At 44.2% G+C, this 21,124-nt stretch overlaps 1 protein-coding gene across 1 annotated transcript; it reads left to right on the plus strand.

Moving 5' to 3' along the window:
- Positions 1-1,768: 1,768 nt before the first annotated feature.
- LOC101610526 (double homeobox protein B-like) lies at positions 1,769-15,400 on the plus strand. Its single transcript, XM_045137720.1, has 6 exons — positions 1,769-1,851; positions 7,852-7,938; positions 8,626-8,780; positions 12,143-12,248; positions 13,109-13,254; positions 14,458-15,400. The coding sequence occupies exons 2-6, from the start codon at positions 7,914-7,916 to the stop codon at positions 15,115-15,117; spliced, it is 1,092 nt and encodes a 363-aa protein (XP_044993655.1). The 5' UTR covers positions 1,769-1,851; positions 7,852-7,913; the 3' UTR covers positions 15,118-15,400.
- The last annotated feature ends 5,724 nt before the right edge of the window (positions 15,401-21,124 follow it).

Raw genomic sequence — 21,124 nt, forward strand, 5'->3', positions numbered from 1 at the left:
CATAAGCCAGATGCACAAGGTGGTGCATGTGTGTGGAATTTGTTTGCAGTGGCTAGAAGCCCTGGCATGCCCATTCTCTCTCTCTCTCTCTCTCTCTCAAATAAATAGATAAAATTTATTTAAAAATTTTTTTTTTAAATTTTTTATTTATTTATTTGAGAGCGACAGACACAGAGAGAAAGACAGATAGAGGGAGAGAGAGAGAATGGGCGCGCCAGGGCTTCCAGCCTCTGCAAACGAACTCCAGACGCGTGCGCCCCCTTGTGCATCTGGCTAACGTGGGACCTGGGGAACCGAGCCTCGAACTGGGGTCCTTAGGCTTCACAGGCGAGCGCTTAACCGCTAAGCCATCTCTCCAGCCCTAAAAATTTTTTTTAGGGCTGGAGAGATGGCTTAGCGGTTAAAGTGCTTGCCTGAAAAGCCTAAGGACCCATGTTCAACTCTCCAGAACCCACATAAGCCAGATGCACAAGGTAACACACGCACAAGGTCACACACGCACAAGGTCACACATGTGCACGAGGTGGCACATGCATCTGAAGTTCAGTTATAGTGGCTGGCCCTAGCGTGCCAGTTCTCTCTCTTGCTTGCTCTCCCTCTCTAAAAAAACACCAGTCCAAGCCGGGTGTGGTGGCACACGCCTTTAATCCCAGCACTTGGGAGGCAAAGGTAGGAGGATCACGGTGCGTTCAAGGCCACCCTGAGACCACATAGTGAATTCCAGATCAGCCTGGACTACAGTGAGACCCTACCTCAAAAAAACAAAACAAAACAAACAAACAAACAAACAAAAATTCCAGTCTATTGGGTTTGCCTCAAAAAAAATTTTTTTAGATTAAAAAAAGACATAAAAATAGAAAGTTGTGAAACAGGGGATCAACTGAAGTTGGAGGGGGACAAGAGATAGTAATGGGGAGATTAATATAATCAAATTACATTAAATACATGTATGAACTCATACATGTCATAAACCCATTGTTATGAAATATATCATAATTTTATTGTATCATAATATATTATAATTATATAATAAATATGTTATAATGAAATTCATTATTATATGTGTATAATATATGCTAATAAAACTTAAAAATAAAGGTAAAAGTAATACTAGGGCTGGAGAGATGGTTTAGTGGTTAAGGCACTTGCCTGCAAAGCCAAAGGACTGAGGTTCAATTCTCCAGGACCCACATAAGCCAGATGCACAAGGTGGCAAATGTATCTGGAGTTTGCTTGCAGGGGCTGGAGACCCTGGTGTACCCATTCTCAAAAAAAAAAAAAAAAAAAAGAGAGAGAGAGAGAGAAAGAAAAAGGAATGAACGTAATAATAGTAATAATTAATTAATTAAAAAGAAATGGGAAAAAGTTCAAGAAGTAAAGTTAAGTAAAGAAAAAGCAGGCAGGAAGGGAAAAAGAATATGAGGAAGAAAAAAGTGCAAGAGATAAAAAAAAATATGTGATCACAAAATAAAGGAAGATGTAAATAAAATTAGATCAAGGAAAAAGAATACAAAAATTTAAAAATTTAATTGCGTAGAAAGTGTACTTCCAAAAAAAAAAAAAAGAGTGAAAAAGTGTGATGAAGATAAGATACAAAGATAAAGAACCAGAGAAACTTCTTTCTGGGTCTTCTCAAGCTGGAATCTGCCAGGTGGAGGGAGGGCAGCGAGTGAGTCAGCGCTGAAGTCTGTTAAAGTCCCTACTGTTCAGCCTCCTGCTGTATACTGGTTGAGAGCTTCCCCAGTCAGGGTCAATTGTCAGCATCAGGGATACATTCACTCTAGAAGCTTCTCTTGCTCGAGTCCTGAGAGCTGCTGCCAGCCACAAAGAGCTTTGTGACCTGAGGGCCAGGTAGGTTCCCACTCACTCCATACACCCTAACCCCCTGCAGCCTTAGAGGTGTGCCCCCGAAGCTATCAACGAGTGTGTGTGTGTGGAAATCAAAAGTGTATGGAGTTCTGCAGGGCGTGTGTGTGTGTGTGTGTGTGTGTGTGTGCGTGTGCGTGCGTGTGCACCAAGGGATTTTGGCCAGCTGCCTGCCAGTCTCCGAGCTGTCAGTCCCCGCCCAGCAGTAAACGCGCTCTGCAGGAAAACAGAGTGGATCTGAGCGCTGCCAAATCCGAGCTCGGGGCTCTTTGTTTCACCCGGCGGCGGCGGCGGCTGCAAACCACACGTGGCAGGGAGGCAATGCCAGAGTCCAGGGGAGGATTCTGCAAGCAAGGCTGGCCTCGGCCTCGGCGCTGATTCACGGAGGGAAGGACCACTGAACACCACTCCCACCACAGCCCCGGCCCCCCGCTGCCCAACCCGCCCCCTCTCTGCCACCGCCTCGGGTCGTCTCCCACCCAGACACGGTCCCGGGGGGAGCATCCCCAGTCTCGCTGTCTTGCGGGTTTCAAGTCCCCAGAGCGCCTCGGCCTCAAACAATAGGCCCCTGGCAATCATGGCACCTGGGCGCAACGTGGGCTCGGCTAGGCGCTGGGTCTCTGGCCCCATGCTAGCCTGCCGCACAGAAAGGAGTCATTATTCCTCCCATCCCCCACGGGCTTTCAGGCGTGTGTGTCCTGCGGGCTCATCCTGCAGCTGGGGCTGCCCGTCTTTCTTTTGTCATCCGGGGCTGGCTGGCACGCCTGGTGACTGGAGCCGCAGCCCCCTTTCCCCCCGCTCCGCACTGCGGTGTGGGGCGGGGGCTGCAGACTGTTCCCTTCTTTTCTGCGCATGGCTCTCCCGGCTGTTTTCTCCCATCTTTTTTTTTCAGCCCTTTCTCCCGCTTCCTGATGCCCTGCCACTCCTTCCATCCTGGGCCCTTTTGTGACTCTTGGCGAACATTTTCCCCTTAGGACACAAAAGGCCATGTGGGGGTGGGCCCCATCATCGTTGGAATGCCAAGCTGCAGGGTGGGGAGGTGTTCTCCCCACATCCTTTAGTTTCAGTAATTAGGTAATTTCTGCAGGCTGTAGGAAACACCACACGAGATCCCCGATTTCCCCTTAATTTGCATATCCCCATCTGTGAGGGCATTAGTGGTCTTTTGGTATTTTACCATCTGGCTTAGGGTCCTGTGGGTCCAGATAAGGGTTATGTTTTCTGCATACATTTTGTTTCAGTCGGTTGGGTCGTGTGGCTCTTGGGGAATGACACACAAGGATCGCACACAACTTATGTGACAATGCAAGGTTAATTAATGCACCTGATTGCACTTAGCTACAGATACAATTAGTCATTCTCACAATTCGTTGTCTTTTTTTTTTCTTCTTGTCATCTTAGATAGTGTGAGCTCGTGAGTGTACGGAAAGCACAGACTCCCCCCCCCCCCCCCACTATAGCATTACAGGCGACTGAAGTTATTTCTCAGTGGAAGTTTAAAAAATCCAACCCAATTCTTCAATTCAAGGTTTGACAGCAGTGTCAACTTGTAACTGTATGCCTCTCCTAAAGCCCCCCACTTTTTTAAAATTTGAGGTAGGGTCTCACTCTAGCCCAGGCAGACCTGGAATTCACTGGGTAGTGTCAGGGTGGCCTCGAACTCACAGGGATCCTCCTACCTCTGCCTCTACCTCTGCTGGGATTAAAAGCGTGCACCACCACGCCTGGCTCTGAAGCCATTCTTACATGCAAGTCCAGACAACAGCGAAATGAAAGCTCTACCTAACATTGTATAACTCTCCAGTGTGCAATGCTAAACCCATTTACTCAAAAGGGCATACAAAGTTCTTGGGTGAGGTTCATTTGTGGTTTTTTTTTTTTTTTCAAGTAGGGTCTCACTCTAGTTCAGGTTGACCTGGAATTCACTACGTAGTCTCAGGCTGGCCTCAAGATTATAGAAATTCTCCTGCCTCTTCTTCCTGAGTGCTGGGATTAAAGGCATGCACCACCATGCCCAGCACAGAGAAAGAGAGAATGGGTGCGCCAGGTCCTCCAGCCACTGCAAACTTATTTCAGACACATGCCCCACTTTGTGCAGCTGGTTTTATGTGTGTACTAGGGAATTGTATTGTGGTTGTTAGGCTTTAAGGGCAAGCACCTTAAACTGCTGAGCCATCTCTTCAGCTCCCTCACCCATTAAAAAAAAATTATTTTTTCGAAGTAGGGTCTCACTCTAGCCCAGGCTGACCTGGAATTCACTCTGTAGTTCCCAGGCTGACCTCATACTCACAGTGAACCACCTACCTCTGCCTCCCTCAATTGTGTGTGTGTGTGTGTGTGTGTTTAAATATTTTATTCATTTATTTGCAACTAGAGAGAGATAGAAGAGTGACAGACAGAGAGAATGGGTACACCTGGGCTTCTAGCCACTGCAAACGAACTCCAGATGCATGTGCCACTTTGTGCGTCTGGCTTGACATGGGTACTGGGGAATCAAACTGCAGGCAAATGCCTTAACCACTGAGCCATTTCCCCAGCCCAGCTCATTAGTGATTGATACAACTTGTATTAGATGATCCTGTAGTGGGGAAAGGAGATGGAAATATTTTGCTAATTTTCACACAAACATGCTCATAGAACATATGTGTATTTATGGGACATTATGGATACATACATGTGTACATACATACACACATACATGTGTGCGTGCATGCATGCATGCATATATACATGCACACATACAGCTGAGGGGCTGGCTAGGAAGGAAGAAATGTCACAGGGATGGTTGGCTGACATTGCTGTGTATTGTCGCTTTTGTGAGGGAGGACATTTCTGGTCTTCCCTTCCACCGCCTGGATCAGTCCCACCTATACTGGATAATCTACTTCACTTAGAGTAACCTGGCTCAATTGTTTACTCACGTGTGCCAAACACATCCACAGCAACACCTACATGCATGTTTCGTCAGGAAACTAAGGCACTTAGAATAGTCAATTAGACCTAAATTCAGACAAGCTAAATGAAAGAACACAATATTTCAAGAGAAGCTGATGGAAATGTGGAAAGGCAAAAAGTATGAAGCAAGGTGAGATGTTACACATATCACATAATATGGGCACGTCAGGATAATTAGGAATAGAACAACTTAAAAAAAAATAGAGGGATGGAGTGTTGGCTTAGCAGTTAATGGTGCTTGCCTGAAAGTCAGAGGACCCAGGTTCGATTCCCCAGGACCCACATAAGCCAGCTGCATAAGGTGGCACAGATGTCTGGAGTTCATTTGCAGTGGCTAAAGGCCCTGGTGTGCCCATTCTCTACCTCCCTCTCTCAAATAAATAAAATAAGTGATGAAAAAATTAGAGGTGCTGGAGAGATGGCACAAAAGTTAAGCAGTTAAGGCACTAGCTTGCACAATCTGATTGCCTGAGTTCGATTCCACAGTATCCATGTAAAGCCAGATTCACAAAGTGGACATGTGTCTGGGGTTTGTTGGCAGTAGCAGGAGGCCCTGGCCCACCCATTCTCTCTCTCTGTCTTTCCTTGCAAATAAATAAATTAAAATATATTTATAAAAATTGGAGGCGAGGGGCTGGGGCTATAGCTCAGTAATGTAAATATTTACCTAGTATCTTTGAGGCCCTCGGTTTCATCCCTAGCACAGCAAATAATATTATGGGTGTGATCAAAATGACATATAGCAGCTTGGGCTAGAGAGAGACCCTATCTCAACCCCCCCAAAAAGACATATGGGTACAGCCAGAGAGCTCAGAAAGTCATATCTGCAAGAATATTAGGATAGGATAGAGGCAAAATTACATAAAGCCTAATGACCAGAGTTCAATTCCCCAGTACCCACATAAAGCCACAGGCACAAGGTAGCATGTGCATCTGGAGTTCATTTGCAGAGGCTAGAGGCCCTGGTGTGCCCAGTGTGCCCATTCTCTGCCTCACTCTGCCTAGCATGCTGGCACAGGCCTTTAGTTCCAGCACTTGGAAGTATGGTATAGCAGAATTGCTGTGAGTTTGAGGCCATAGTGAATTCCAGGTCAGTCTGGGCTAGAGTGAGACCCTATCTCAAAAAAAAAAAAAAAAAAAAGATGGGGGGGTGGACTCGGGAGATGGTTCTGGGGAGATGGTTCAGCTTGCTTCCAAAACCTGATGGCCTAGGCTCAATTCCCTGGCACCCACATGAAACTAAATGTACGAAGTGGATCAGGTGTGTGGAGTTTGTTGCAGCAGCTAGAGGTCCTGGTGTGCCTATTCTCTATCTCCTTGCAAATAAATAAATAGATAATTTTTTTTAGGGACTAGAGAGATGGCTTAGCAGTTAAGGCACTTGCCTGCAAAGCCAAAGGACCCAGGTTTGATTCCCCAGAACCCACAAGAGCCAGATGTACAAGGTGGTGCATGTGTCTGGAGTTCGTTTGTGGTGGCTGGAGCCCTTGGCATGCCCATCCTCTCTTTCTTTCTCTCTCTCTCTCTTTTTGTCTCTCACGTCCTCTGCCTCTTTCTCACTGAAATAAATAAATAACTGGGCATGGTGGTGCATGTCTTTAATCCCAGCACTTGGGAGACAGAGGTAGGAGGATTGCCGTGAGTTCGAGGCCACCCTTAGGCTCCATAGTGAATCCCAGGTCAGCCTGGACTAGAGTGAGACCCTACCTTGAAAAACAAACAAAAATAATAATAAATAAAAAAGTAAATAAAAACTAAAAAAAAAAATTTTATTTCCAGCACTTGGAAGGCAGAAGTAGGAGGATTGTCATGGTTCAAGGCCAGTCAGAGACTACAGAATGAATTCCAGGTCAGCCTGGGCTAGAGTGAGACCTTTTTTTTTTAAGGCAGGGTCTCATTCTAGCTCAGGCAGACCTGGAATACACTCTGTAATCTCAGGGTGGCCTTGAACTCATGGCAATCCTCCTACCTCTGCCTCCCAAATGCTGGGATTAAAGGTGTGTGCCACCACAACTGGCTGTGAGACCCTATTTTGAAAGACCAAAATAAAATAAAATAAAATAATATATATATTATAATATATATATATTATATATTATATAAATAATATAATAATACACTATATATAATATTATATTATAAATTATAATACTATATATATATATATATATATATATATATATATATATATATAAATTTTAAATTACCAAAAGAATCCTTGCTTTTACCCCACATTCAACTTCTTTTCATATTTATTTATTGGATGGGAGGGGGCTACAGGCAGAGAGAATGGGCATACCAGGGCTCCAGCCATTGTAAAAGTATTCCAGATGCATGCACTACCTTGTGCATCTGGCTTCAGTGGGTCCCGCGAATTGAACCTGGGTCCTTAGGCTTCTCAGGCAAATGCCTTAACCGCTAAGCCATCTCTCCAGCCCCACAGTCAATTTATTAATCTGATTACTTCATATTCCTTTCAGCTGATTGTATCAGGTTGTTTAGTGCTAGGACAAAAAAGCCTGAGAGAAAGTGTTTAAAACAGGAAAGAGTTATTTCTGGTTCACGGTTAATGGGGTTTGTTGATGGTTAGCTGGGTTCATTGCTGTGCCGCTGAGGAAAGGCAGCATTTGATGACAGTGGGGTCTGTCTGTGGTAGAGGCTGCTTGTCATGGCAATCAGGAAGCCGAGATAGGAACAGGATGGGGTCAGGGCCCAGCAACAAGTGTACTCCAACTAGGCCCCACTTCCCATAATTCCATCACCTCCCCAAGAGTTCTAAGTTTTTACCCACTGAAGGGTTAATCCAGTGATTAGGTCAGAGCTCTGGGGATCTAATCTTCTCTGGAAACACCCCCACAGACACACCCGGAGGCTTTACTAATCTTCTAGGAATCTCTTAATCCAATCAACTTGACAATCAAGATTAACCACAGCGGTGCTGAATATTTAATGAAGGGATTAAACCAACAGGTATTTAAGAAATGGGTGGGCCACCCCAGGCCTAAATAAACCCTGTGTGTCTGTGAGCAGCTCAGTCCGTCTCCTCCTCACTTCTTCACTCTCTCGGTGGGATCCCGGTGACTCTTCCCATCATGGACCTCAGAAGCACTCCACGTGGTAAGTGGCTGGACTCCCTGGGCCAGTACCCGAGCGCCTGTATACTTTCCAGAATCCTTGAACTTTTCTGTCATACCCCATAACTCCAAAACTCACTTTTTTTTTGAGAGAGAGCTATTTTTCAGTGCTACCTTGGGTTACTTACTGATTGATGAATACTTTAACATTAGATGCTATAATTTCAAATTTACAGTGACAGCCAGGGGTCTTCCACATGAGTCTTTCCCCTAAAGTATTAAATAAAATTGGTACATTAGATGGCCTGAAAAAAAGAAATGAAATTCTTAATTTTCAGATTTAATCGTGTTAAATAAAATGTGTCATTTATTCCAAAGTTTAACTTTGGATATTTGACTTAACCTTTGGGGTCTTTTTTTCTTTTTAAAATGTATTCATTCCTCCTGTTAGTTTGCATGCATGTTTTTGGTCTCATTGTTTCCCATTTGCCTGTGGAATTTCTGTCAGTTCTTGCTTTGTATTCATACATGCCTGGCTGTCATCCTTCCCCACATACATCTTTCCACTTCCATGTGTCCCAGTGAGCATGGCTTAGCACATGTCTCTAAAGTAACAGTGCACGGCTCTGATTGGCTGTAAACTGGAGTCAGCACAAAGCATGGGCTCATGCCCCACATTTTAATCCATCCTCATACTTCACACTCCTTTATCCCTTTATTTCTTTGCTAGGCCTGCTGGAAAGAGAAGCCCGGCGAAGGAGGATTATTTTGAGCCAGAGTCAAAAGGATACCCTTTGTGCGTGGTTTGAAAAGAATCCGTACCCTGACATAGCTACTAGAGGACAGCTGGCCAAAGAAATTGGCATTTCAGAGTCTCAAATTCTGGTAGGCATTACGCATATTTTCTCTCTGAGTCAAGGTTGAAAAAAAAAAAAAGAGCTAAGATAACCATTTCTGAGCAATTCTATTAGGTCTGACCTCATGCTAAGAGGTTTATTCCATATGTAATGGGAAGATAAAACAGGAACTCTAACTTTTATTGAAGGTGGAAAGATTGCTTGGCTGTGTGCTGGCATTGCTGGAGAAGGATAAATAGCTCCTGATTTCTCCACAGGAGGTAACTCCATTATGCTTTATGAAATATAGAATATAGGAAACTGTATCAGCATGATAATGACAAAATCTTTCATTGTTAGAATTTAGACAGCAGAATAAAAATTACCATAATTCTTTGAAAACAGCAAGTAAAATCTCATGGAAATTCCTGGCTATGTGTATATTTGTGTATGTATACATAGTGCATACACACACATATGCTTATATACACACACACACACACACAAAAGAGAGAGAGAGAAGATCTCTATTGTAGCCTAGGCTGGTCTTGCACTTATTATGTAACTCCAGTTGTCCTCAAACCTGTGCTTTGGCCTCCTGACTGGTATGATGACAAGTGTTCATCCCATACCTGGAAAGCTAACATTTGTGTGTGTGTGTGCCTTTAAATTTTAAAGTCTGCAGCTGGATCTGGTGGCTTAGGCCTATCTATAATCCCAGCACATAGGAGAAAGAGGAGGCAGAGGTAGGATCTCCATGAGTTTGCAGCCAGCCTGGAGCTACAGAGTAAATTCCCAGTCAGCCTGTGCTAGAGTGAGACCCTACCTGGGAAAAAAAAAAGTCTGAGATGGGATTCACACACATGAATGAAAGTAAAATTCTATGTTGAATTATTTAAAAATTGTTGATGTGATAAGGATGAGCTCCAGTTATCAGAGAGATAGCTAACTGAAAAGTACATAATTATACCAAGTAAAATGGAATTTATTTATTTAGTTTTTTTTTTTTAGTTTTTATTTATTTATTTATTTGAGAGAGACAGACACAGAGAGAAAGACAGATAGAGGGAGAGAGAGAATGGGCGCGCCAGGGCTTCCAGCCTCTGCAAATGAACTCCAAACACGTGCGCCCCCTTGTGCATCTGGCTAACGTGGGACCTGGGGAACCGAGCCTTGAACCGGGGTCCTTTGGCTTCACAGGCAAGCACTTAACTGCTAAGCCATCTCTCCAGCCCAAGTTTTTTTTTTTTTTTTTGATTGTTGTTTTGTTTTGTTTTTCAAGGTAGGGTTTCACTCTAGCCCAGGCTGACCTGGAATTCACTATGTAGTCTCAGACTGGCCTTGAACTCACAATGATCCTCCTACCTAAATCTCCCAAGTGCTGGGATTAAAGGCGTGTGCCACCAAGCCTGGATGAAATGGTATTTAAACCAATGATAATTTTTTTTTTCCCCCCAGGGGAGAGCGGGGTGAGGATTTCAAGGTAAGGTCTTGCTCTAGCCTAGGTTGACCTAGAATTTACTATGTAGTCTTAGGGTGACCTTGAACTCAGTAATCCTACTACCTCTGCCTCCCAAGTGCTGGGATTAAAGGCGTGCACCACCACACCCAGTTTGTTTATTTATTCATTTAAGAGAGAGAGAATGGGCACAGCCACTGCCAATGAACTCCAGACACATGTGCTTCCCTGTGCATCTGGCTTATGTGGGTCCTGGGGAATTGAACCAGGGTCCTTTGGCTTTGCAGGCAAGTGCCTTAACTGCTGAACCATCTCTTCAGCCCCAAAGATAATTCTTTAAACTTTTCAAGGTGACAAAACTAGTTGAAATTTTGGCATTGGATATATTTGAATAGATAGTCTTTGCTAATGACTTCAATCTTTGGAAGTGTTAGAAGAGAATTTTCTTATGTCTGGACATTCCATCCTAGGAAGGGAGATGGTTGGTGCAATTAGTGTTCATGAATTTGTAACACCTGGTGATTGGCTGCCTGAGAAACTGAGCTCATGGGGGCTGTCAGAATAGATCCAGAACCAGTGCAGGGTGATGCGGGTACTTTTCATTTGTTGAAAGGTTCCAGCTGTTCTGAAACTTTCTAGAATATTATTTTGATTAATTAATAGGGAGAACATGTGGAGCCTTCATAACTAGCCCTCAGGATTATTCTCTGGATGTAACACCATTGCTAGTCACTAAGGTTAGAAACGTTAGAATAAACGACCAGGTTATTCAAATAAAATGCACAGATATCACTAAATTACATGGAGCAATTTCTCCTCCTGCTGAGGGATTAAGGCACAAATCCAATTGATTATGGTAGTGAATATAGTTTTAAATATTTATTTATTGGCAAGTAGAGAGAGGTGGAGAGAAGGGAGACAGAGAGAATGGGCGTGCCAAGGCCTCCAGCCACTGCAAACTCCAGATACATGTGCCACTTCGAACATATAGCTTTATGTAGGTATTGGGGAATCAGACTTGGGTCATTAGGCTTTGCAGGCAAGCACCGTAAACATTAAGCTCTCTCTCCAGCCAGATAGAGTTTTAAAACTAAATATTTGGGTTCCTAGGCGTCTCCTTACTTATGGCTTCCCCTGGAATGAAATAAGTAAGATAGACATAAGCAGAGATGAGTGTTAGGCTGTTTACTCTGACCAATTCTGCCTTTTTATTTAGTTTTTCAAGGTAGGGTCTCCCTCTAGCCTAGGTTGACCTAGAATGCTCTGGAAGTTCCAAGATGGTGTCAAACTCATGGTAATACCTCTGCCTCCCAAGTGCTGGGATTAAAGGCATGTATCACCATGCTAGCAGTAAGAATATTTTATTGTATTTACTTTTTTAAAATTTATTTATGAGAGAGAGAAAGGGGGTTGGAGAGAGAATGGGTGTGCCAGGGCCTCTAGCCACTGCAAACGAACTTCAGATGCATGTTCCACCTTGTGCATCTGGCTTATGTGGGTCCTGGGGAATCGAACCTGGGTCGTTTGGCTTTGCAGGCAAATGCCTTAACTGCTAAACCATCTCTCCAGCCCAGCAGCAATAATATTTTAACCCAAAGAAATTGACTGGGTGCTATTAAAATGACCAGAGGTGACATGTTAATTTGAATGCTAAGTGCTATCTTGAGTTTCATGCTGGTAGTTTTGAGATAAAAATAACATTCTTGGCTGGGTGTGGTGGCACATGCCTTTAATCCCAATGCTTGGGAGGCAGAGGGAGGAGAATTCAAGGCCATCCTGGAACTACAGAGTTCTAAGTCAGCCTGGGCTAGAGAGAGACCCTGCTTCAAAAAACTTTAAAAAAAAATATTGGAATAACACATTCCTGCCTTTCTCTTGTGGATGTGTCCTCAAGGGCCGATGCCAAATCTTCTTCTCCACTCCCTGGCACCCTGTTTTCTTTTCCCACTTAGACTTGGTTTCAAAAGCACAGAAAAAATCAGAAGCGACTAGAGTGGGAAGGTTCCTTGGAAGAATGTCAAAGCCAAGGACAGGAAAAGCCTCACTTTAAAGCTAAAGGTAAAATCCTACCATCGTTGTTTATGCAATACTACTTGTTAGGTCAAAGGTTCTGTAAACATGCTTGAAATAAGGGACCGCTCTCAGCAGGCCCTGGTACCATAGTGTCAAAGACATAAACGTTACATCACCAGATGTAGTGGCACGTGGCATCATCCCAGCATTTGGGGGTAGAATGGGGAGGATGCAGAAGTCCCGTGGCATCCTTGGCTACATAGTAAATTCGGAAAAAAAAAAAAAAAAAAGGCAGCACACGGTGGTGCACGACTTTAATCCCAGCACTCGGGAGGTACAGGTATGAAGATTGCCATGAGTTCAAGGCTACCGTGAGTCTACTTAGTGAATTCCAGGTCAGCCTGGGCTAGAGTGAGACCCTATCTCGAAAAACCAAAAACAAACAAACAAAACACCAGAACCAACAAAGCAAAACAAGCTGTGTGTGGCGGCATACACCTTAACTCCCAGCACTAGGGAGGCAGAGGCAGGAAGATTGCTGTGAGTTTGAGGCCAGCCTGGGACTACAGAGTGAGTTCCAGGTCAGCCTGGGCTAGAGGCAGACCCTACCTTGAAAAAAAAAATAGAAATAAAAATGAACAAAAAATTTTACCTCACTGTTGGGGGTGGGACAGTTTCTTAGTAAGGGCAGTATTTTGTATCGCTTCTGCTGAGACCTGCTCTGTCCTATCACGTTTGGGGTTTTTATCCCATGGACAAAATAGGTTAATAAGTTTCTTTGGTTGGGAACAGGGGAGGGTGTTATGAGAGGGAGCAGTGGTCAGAATAATATCCAAAGATCTATTGTTTCAAGTTTGAAGTGTGAATACTGGCCAACAAGCCCTATGTGCCCATGCTCTCCTTAGCTAAAGAACTTGGAAGACCCCGAACACACTTCACAAAGTTCCAAACTGATATCCTGGTAGAAGCGTTTGAAAAGAATCGCTTCCCCGGGATCGCCACCAGGGAAGAACTGGCTAAGCGAACGGGCCTCCCAGAATCCAGAATTCACGTGAGTCCCATGCAGCAGGCACGCTGTCCCTCTATTTGTCCTTCCTGGACGTGCTCCCCTCCCCCTGCTGAGCTGCTGCTAGACAATGGGGGCTGCTTGGAATGTCCCCTCTGCTCTGGAGAGAAAAAGTTACCATGGGGTGTAGATACCTGGCACTGCAAGTGACCATCTGGAGAAATACACTGGGTTGGCAGAAGTGTACGCATTGAGAAATAATAGCGGGTCAGGCATGGTGGCACAGACCTTTAATCCCAGCACTTGGGAGGCAGAGGTAGGAGGGTCACTGTGAGTTGGAGGCCATCCTGGGACTATAGAGTGAGTTCCAGGTCATCCTGGCCTAGAGTGAGACCCCACCTCAAATAAAACAAAAGTGTTTTGGAAAACCATGGAGAAAAAAAAAAAGCATGGAAAAAGTGTGAGTGTTGGGATGTATTAACCAGCCCTGTTACTGCTTTCCTGGCACGATTGCTAATTAGGCTGAGAGGGATGATGTGTGGTAGGGTGCTCACCAGTGTCAAGGCCTTCCTGGTGCTGGATGCCATGCAGGTCCAGCCCTCAGCCTACCCCTGACTGGAATAGCCTAAGAAATCCAGGCACTGCCAATGACCTGGCCAAGGCTGGCCATCCCTGTTCCTTGTAAATGATGGGCACTGGGATGCCAGGTGCTTTGGAAACATGTCCTTCCAGTGATCTTAGTGATCTTGTCTCTGGACCTCTGTGCTTAGTAGAGAGGAGAGAAACACATGCTGCTCAGGAGAGCCTATTTCCCGAGTCAGTGTTGGGGACCCGAGGGTGGATTCCGGATCTGACATTTTCAGCTGCAGAATTATTTCACCTAGAGTCATGTGCCACGACCTGATAATACTTACCTTGATTGGCAACTTAATTATATTGAGAAACACCCTTGGAGATTAGTGCATCACATCTCTAGGTGTGTCTGTGCTGGTGTCTACAGAGACCATTCATTTGCTCACAAGGGCTCTCACCTAATCACTGGTTGAACCCATTCATCTATTGGATATCTGAATAGACTGGTGGGAAGTGGTGAGGCCAGGGAAATTTGAGCAACTGGGAGCTCACAGCTGACAGCCTTGGCCCTGACCCTTCTTGCTCTTTACTTTTTGGTTGGAAAATCAATGACGAAGAATGGAGGTGGGATCATTTATGTTTTCTGACCTCCAGCTCTCTGGTTTCCTGTCCTAGATATGGTTCCAAAACCGGAGATCTCGGCACCCAGGTAAGAACAAAGATAGACCTGTAAACTCCTTGGCAGAAGGCCCCCATTCAGCTGCTCAGCAGTTGCCTCAAAGCAGCCAGTGCCCTGCCTCTACCAGCTCAGCTCTCCCTTCTCCTTGCGAAGCCGTCACCAGCAACTCCGTGAGTGCACGGGCTCTCTCTCCACCCAACACATCCCCTGGTCCTTTGGATCTCTCTAGAGGCTGTGAGAGGCAGCAACCAAAAGTCACAATGACAGAGTCTTCCCAGGCTGTACAGAGAACAGATAACCCAACGCTTGCTGGTCACCTGCCCACAGGAGTGACTCCAGGAGAGGTGGGCTTCCATAAACAGGCTCCTTGCTTGCTCCTACCTCCCGGAGACCCCAGTGAAAACACAAGTAGCCTGCCTTTGCTGCCTTTCAAAGACTCGCCTCGGGCTCTGCCTCCTAGTGAGCAGTTCCAGGTCCAAGACCACAGAGACATGCCTCTCTTCCTGAAGTGCTGGGATGAGTGGTTCCAGTCGATGCTCGCGGAATGGGTACCGGATAGAGGATACTGGTCTCCTGAACAGACGGAGATCACTCTACGGAAACAGCAGCTCCCACCACCTGCCCATCTGTCTCCCCGACCTGATGGAACTCAGTAGCATTAGGTACAGACCTCAGACCTCACCAGTCAGTTCCTGTTGACCACACGTTTTCAGGTGCCACACTGCACACGGTCTTTCTGCATCTGGGTCCAGAGGTAGATGGCTGTCTAGGACTTGGACAACCTCGCCAGAGCCTCACACACCAGACTGTCAGGACCCGGATCCATGCCTTTCTATTTTTTTCCTTGGATACAACAGGAATGGATGCTATGAGCCATGAGAACATTGATTTCTGGTGCAATTTTAGGTCAAGAAGACTATAGACCACATGGAAACCAAAAGGAGCATTGATTTATTTTATCTTTTTAAATTTTTTTCAAACTTAAAAGATTTCTCCATTTTTTTAAAGTCCCCATCTTTTTAAAAGTCCTTTCCAAACTTCTTAAATTTGTTTATTTGCATGTATGTGTGTGTGTGTGTGTGTGTGTGCATGCCAGGGTCTCTTGCAACTGCAGACAGAATGCCAGGAGCTTGTACCACTTTTTGTGTCACGCTTTATGTGGGTGGCTGAGGAACTGAACCCAGCTGGTTGGTTTTACAAGCACATGCTTTTGTTGCTGAGCCATCTTCCCAGCCATTTAATTTCTTTTTGAAATCCTGCCTTGCTGTGTTATTCTGGCTGGCATTGAAGTCCTGTGAGCAAGTGAGCCTGCTGTCTCAGCCTCCCGAGTAGTTGGGACTTCAGGCATGTGCCACCAAGCCCAGTTTATTTTTATTTAGTTTTGTTTTTTGGTTTTTCGAGGTAGGGTCTCCCTCTAGACCAGGCTGACATGGAATTCACTATGGAGTCTCAGGATGGCCTTGAACTCATGGTGATCCTCCTACCTCTGCCTCCCAAGTGCTGGGATTAAAGGTGTGTGCCACCACACCTGGCTTTAGCTTTTTTTTTTTTTTTTAATTATGATTAAAAAAAATACTAGGAGCTGGGCATTGTGGCTCACGCCCTTAATCTCAGCATTTGGGAGGCAGAGGTAGGAGGATCACCATGAGTTCAAGGCTGCCCTGAGACTATATAGTGAATTCCAGGTCAGCCTGGGCTAGAGGGAGACCCTACCTCAACACCCTCCCCCTCCCCCCAAAATATACTAGGACTGGAAAAGCCTGAGTTCAATTCAATTCCCCAGTACCCAGATAAAGCCAGATGCACAAAGTGGTACATGTGTCTGGAGTTCATTTGTTGTGGCAATAGGCCCTAATGTGCCCATACTCACACATGCTCTCTCTCTCTCTCTCTCTCTCTCTCTCAAATAAATGAACAGAACATTTTTATAACAAATTCACTAGGTGGGTGCGATGGCTCACTCCCTTAATCCCAGGGGTCCAGAGGCAGAAGTAGGTGGATTGCTGGAAGTTCAATGCTAGCCTGGGACTAAAATAAGACCCTACCTTAAAAAAAAAAGTAATGTTTCATCCATTATTTGTTATAGTTTGGAGTGCCATACCCCCACAGGCTTACTTCCCACCTGGAGAGCAGTTTTGAGAGCTTGTGGAACCATTAGGAGACGAGGCCTAGTTGGCTAAAACAGGACGCTAGCCAGCATCAGGCCTTTAGGGCAAGCTTCTACCTGGCCCTGATCCCTGCCGTCATCCACTCTGTGAATGGTCTCCATCATCTGCTCCTGCTGCCACGAACCGAGCCACTTCACGTGCCTTTCCTGCTATGATGAACTGAAACCCTCTGAAACAATGAGCTGAAATAAATCTTTGCTCCCTGTTGTTGTTTGTCTGAGAGATTTTGGTTATAGCAATGTAAAAGTAACGAAGTCATCATCTTAACCATCACCAAGTATATAACTCCGAAATGTTAATGGTGTTCATTTAACATTAACATTCATAATGTTAATGGGTAACACACACCTATGGCTTTTATCCTTGTACCCTGAAACTGTAACTGCTGATGTTTGTTTTCTCTGGTTTTGATAATATAACACCACAGACCATGTGTCCTAAGCAACAGAAAGTGATATTCTCACAGCAAAGGAGGCCGGAAGTCTAGTGTGACATTGTCTAGAATTCTTTATGCTTTCTTCTTTTGCTTATCTGTCTACATTCTCACACAACCTTTGTTCTGAGCATGGTCATCCATGGCATCTCTTCTTGTCTTTTTTCTTCTTTTTTTCATTTTGGTTTTTCAAGACAGTGTCTTGCTTTAGCCCAAATTGACCTGAAATTCATTATGTAGTTTCAGACTGGCTTCGACTCACAGAGATCCTCCGACCTCAGCCTCCCTAGTGCTGGGATTAAAGGCACATACCACGCTCAGTTCAGTGTATAATTTTTGGAGAGAGAAACTTCAGTCTACAACATCACTGAATTACAACATCCCCCCTTTTCCTCTCGCAAGTCTCTGGCAAGCACCATTCTACTTTCTCTGAGTTTGACTACTCTAGGTAGCTCATATAAGTGTTTTTTTTTTTCTTTTTTGCAATTGACTTACTTCATTTGGCATAATGTCCTCATAGTGCATTATGTTGTATGCTGTGACAGGATTTCATTTTTTTAAAAATATATTTGAGAGAGGAAAAACAAAAAGAGGCAGAGAGAGAGAGAGAAAGTATTGGCATGACAGGGTCTCCTGCCACTTCATAAGGACTCCAGATACATGCACCACTTTGGGTATCTGACTTTACATAGGTACTGAGGAACCGAACTCCAGTTTTGGGGCTTTCAGGCTTGCCAAGAAAGCAAGTGCCTTTAACCACTGAGCAATCTCTGCAGCCCAGGATTTCATTCTTTTTAAATGTGTGGTGGTGCACGCCTTTAATCCCAGCACTTGGGATGCAGAGGTAGGAGGATTGCCATGAGTTCGAGGCCACCCTGAAACGACGTAGTGAATTTCAGGTCAGCCTGAGCTAGAGTGAGACCCTACCTCGAAAAACCAAAAAAAAAAAAAGTGTGGTGGTGGTGTGTGTATGGTATATGCATGTGTGTGTGCTGATGCGGGGTCCCATGTACTTGCCTGTGGCAGCCAGAGAACACCCTGTGATCACTTCTTGGGGGGGAGTCTCTTACTGGTCCAGGAACTTGCTGTTCACAAGTTCCAGTAATCCTTTGGTCACTACTACCTTACCTACAGGATTGGGGCGATGGGTGTGCATGGCCACACCCAGCTGCTTATGTGAGATTTGAACTCAAGCAATCTCAGCCCCCCTCAGGCTTTCATGCTTGTACAAGAAGTACACTTAAACACTGAGCCATCTCTCCAGCATTTCATTGTTTCAATTTTAGTTATTTACTTATTTATTTATTGGAGACAGGGAGAATGAGGCATATAGAGAAAATAGGTGCATCAGGGCCTCTAGCCATTGAAAACAATCCAGATGCCTGCGCCCCCTTGTACATCTGGCTTATGTGGGAACTGGGGAATTGAATCTGGATCATTAGGCTTCACAGACAAGTGCTTTAACTGCTAAGCCATCTCTCTAGCCCAGGGATTTCATTTTTTATTGGTTCAGTATTACATTTTCTGCATGTACCATATTCTCTTAGTCTACTCATCTATCAATAGGCATTAAGTACTCTCCGATTTAATAGATACTTAATGAGCAGAAGATTTGAGTAGAAATTTATCCAAAGATGTGCCCACAGCTACCAACCACATGAAGAGCACCTCACATCAGCAATCATCAGAGAATGCATCAAATCCAGACTGGAATACCACCTCACACCCATTAAAATGGCTCCTATCAAAGCAACAAAAAGAATAAGTCGTGGTGAGGGTGTAAATAAATGAGAACCCTTCTGTACTGTTTGTGGGAATGCAAAACAATGTACTCATTATGGAGAATAGTGTGAAGATTTCTCAAAAACTATTAAAATTAAGAATTTATCATATAGTCCAGCCATGCACTTCTGTAAATATATAATATCCAAAAGAACTGAAAGCAGGATTTCAAACCTTATTTGCACACCAGCATTCAGTATAAAATCATTTACAGTATTTAAGAGGTGGGTGTGGTGGTGCACCCTTTTAATCCCAGCACTTGAGAGGCTGAAGTAGGAGGATCACTGTGAATTTGAGGCCACCCTGAGACTACCTAGTGAATTCAGCCTGGGCTAGAATGAGACCTTACCTTGGATAAACTAAAAGAAAAAAACAAGTGAGAGTAGCTTTAATATCCGAACACAACTATAAGTATTTTTAGAGCAGTTTAGTAGATATGTCATATTTGCATTTAGCCAGACAACAGTAGTAGTTCCCCTCCCCCAAGATTTATGACCTCACCAGTCATAGGTATTTGATTAGCTGTTTGGTACCAGACAGGTTTTTCTCCATGGAGCAGGTTTTGCCCATAACAGACATGCCATCATTGCACACTTGGTACATTTGGCCTGGGGGTCAGCCATAAAGCTTGCAGAGTCCATCCACTGTTGGTTAAGATCATCGATGACTTTTCTCCCCCAGCAGGATGCATAGCTCTTTCTAGCATCTTAAGAGCAAGTGCTTTAACTATGCAGCCCTCTCTCTAGACTCCTTTTCTTTCATCTTTCGTTTTGTTTTGAGATAGGGTCTCCTTCTATGCCCATGATCTGAACATTTGACATGGTTTGAAATGCTTGCAGCCTGGGTTTAATCCCCCATCACCAAAGTCAGACACAAAAATATACAGGGTATTTATTTGCAGGGGCAGGAGTCCCTGGCTCATATACACATATATATGCACACATGGAATACTTTACACTGAAGAGAACAAACATATTCACGCAGTTTTAGGGAGAGGAAAAAGCAACAATCAAAACTATGACAGGATAAAGTGGTTGAATGAAACAAGCAAAAAAACTCTGTAACAGGGCTGGAGATATGGCTCAGTAGTTGAGGCACTTGACTGCAAAGCCCAAGGATCCAAGTTAGATTTCCCAGAACCCCACATAATGCCAGATATACAAGATGGCACATGCATATGGAATTCATTTGCGGTGGTTAGAGGCCCTGGCACACCCATTCTCTCTCTTTTCTTTTTTTAAAAATTACTTACTTACTTACTTAATTAATTAATTAATTTGACAGAGAAAGAGGGGGAAAGAGAGAGAGAGAGAGAATGGGCTCACAAGGGCCCCTAGCCATTGCAAACAAACTCCAGATGCATGTGCCCCCTTGTGCATCTGGCTAACATGAGTCCTGGGGAAATCAAACCTGGGTCTTTTGGCTTTGTAGGCAAATGCCTTCACCGCTAAGCTATCCCTCCAGCACCCATTCTCTCTTTCTATCTGCCTCTTTCTTTATCCCTGTCTCTCAAATAAAATACTTGAAAAAAATATAACAATTGTTAAAGAAAATGGAGATAAAGGAAACATCAAATTACACCAAATCATTGAGCCACATGTGGTGGCTCATGCCTTTTGTCCCAGCACTCAGGAGGTTGATGTAAGAGTGTCACTGTAAGTTTGAGGCCAGCCTGGACTACAAAGTATGTTCTAGGTCAACCTGGGCTGGATGAGACCTTGACTCCAAAGAAGGGGGGAAACATAAAACGTTCCAGTGACAAAATCATTAGACTGAAAGGAAGGAACTCATACTTTTCAAGAATAAATCTAAACATCAATGGACTCCACTCTCCAATCAAAAGACAATAGGTTAACAGGCTGGACTATAATGTACCCAGACTTTATCGTCAGGAAACCCACTGTGTTGTCATAGACTGACACTACTTTAGGTTGAAAGGATGGAAAAAGATATTCCAAAAAAGTGGAAATGAAAGTGAGCTGGTATGGCTAGACTAATATCTGACACAATAAACTTCAAACCAAATGTAACCAGAAGATATAGAGAAGCTGACTTAATACTGATCAAGAGAACAATTCACCAAGAGGATATTACAGTCCCTTTATCTCTTTCTCTCTCTCCTCTCAAATAAATAAATAATAAAATATCATATATATACACATTAAGAGAAGTGCTTACTGGGCAGTTGTGGTGGTTTGATTCAAGTGTCCCCATAAACTTACTAGTTCTGAATGCTAGGTTCCCAGCTGTAGTAGACAGCTTCAGGTTCGCTGAGATGAA

Source organism: Jaculus jaculus, chromosome 18 (assembly GCF_020740685.1).
Source record: "Jaculus jaculus isolate mJacJac1 chromosome 18, mJacJac1.mat.Y.cur, whole genome shotgun sequence".
Lineage (NCBI taxonomy): Eukaryota > Metazoa > Chordata > Mammalia > Rodentia > Dipodidae > Jaculus > Jaculus jaculus.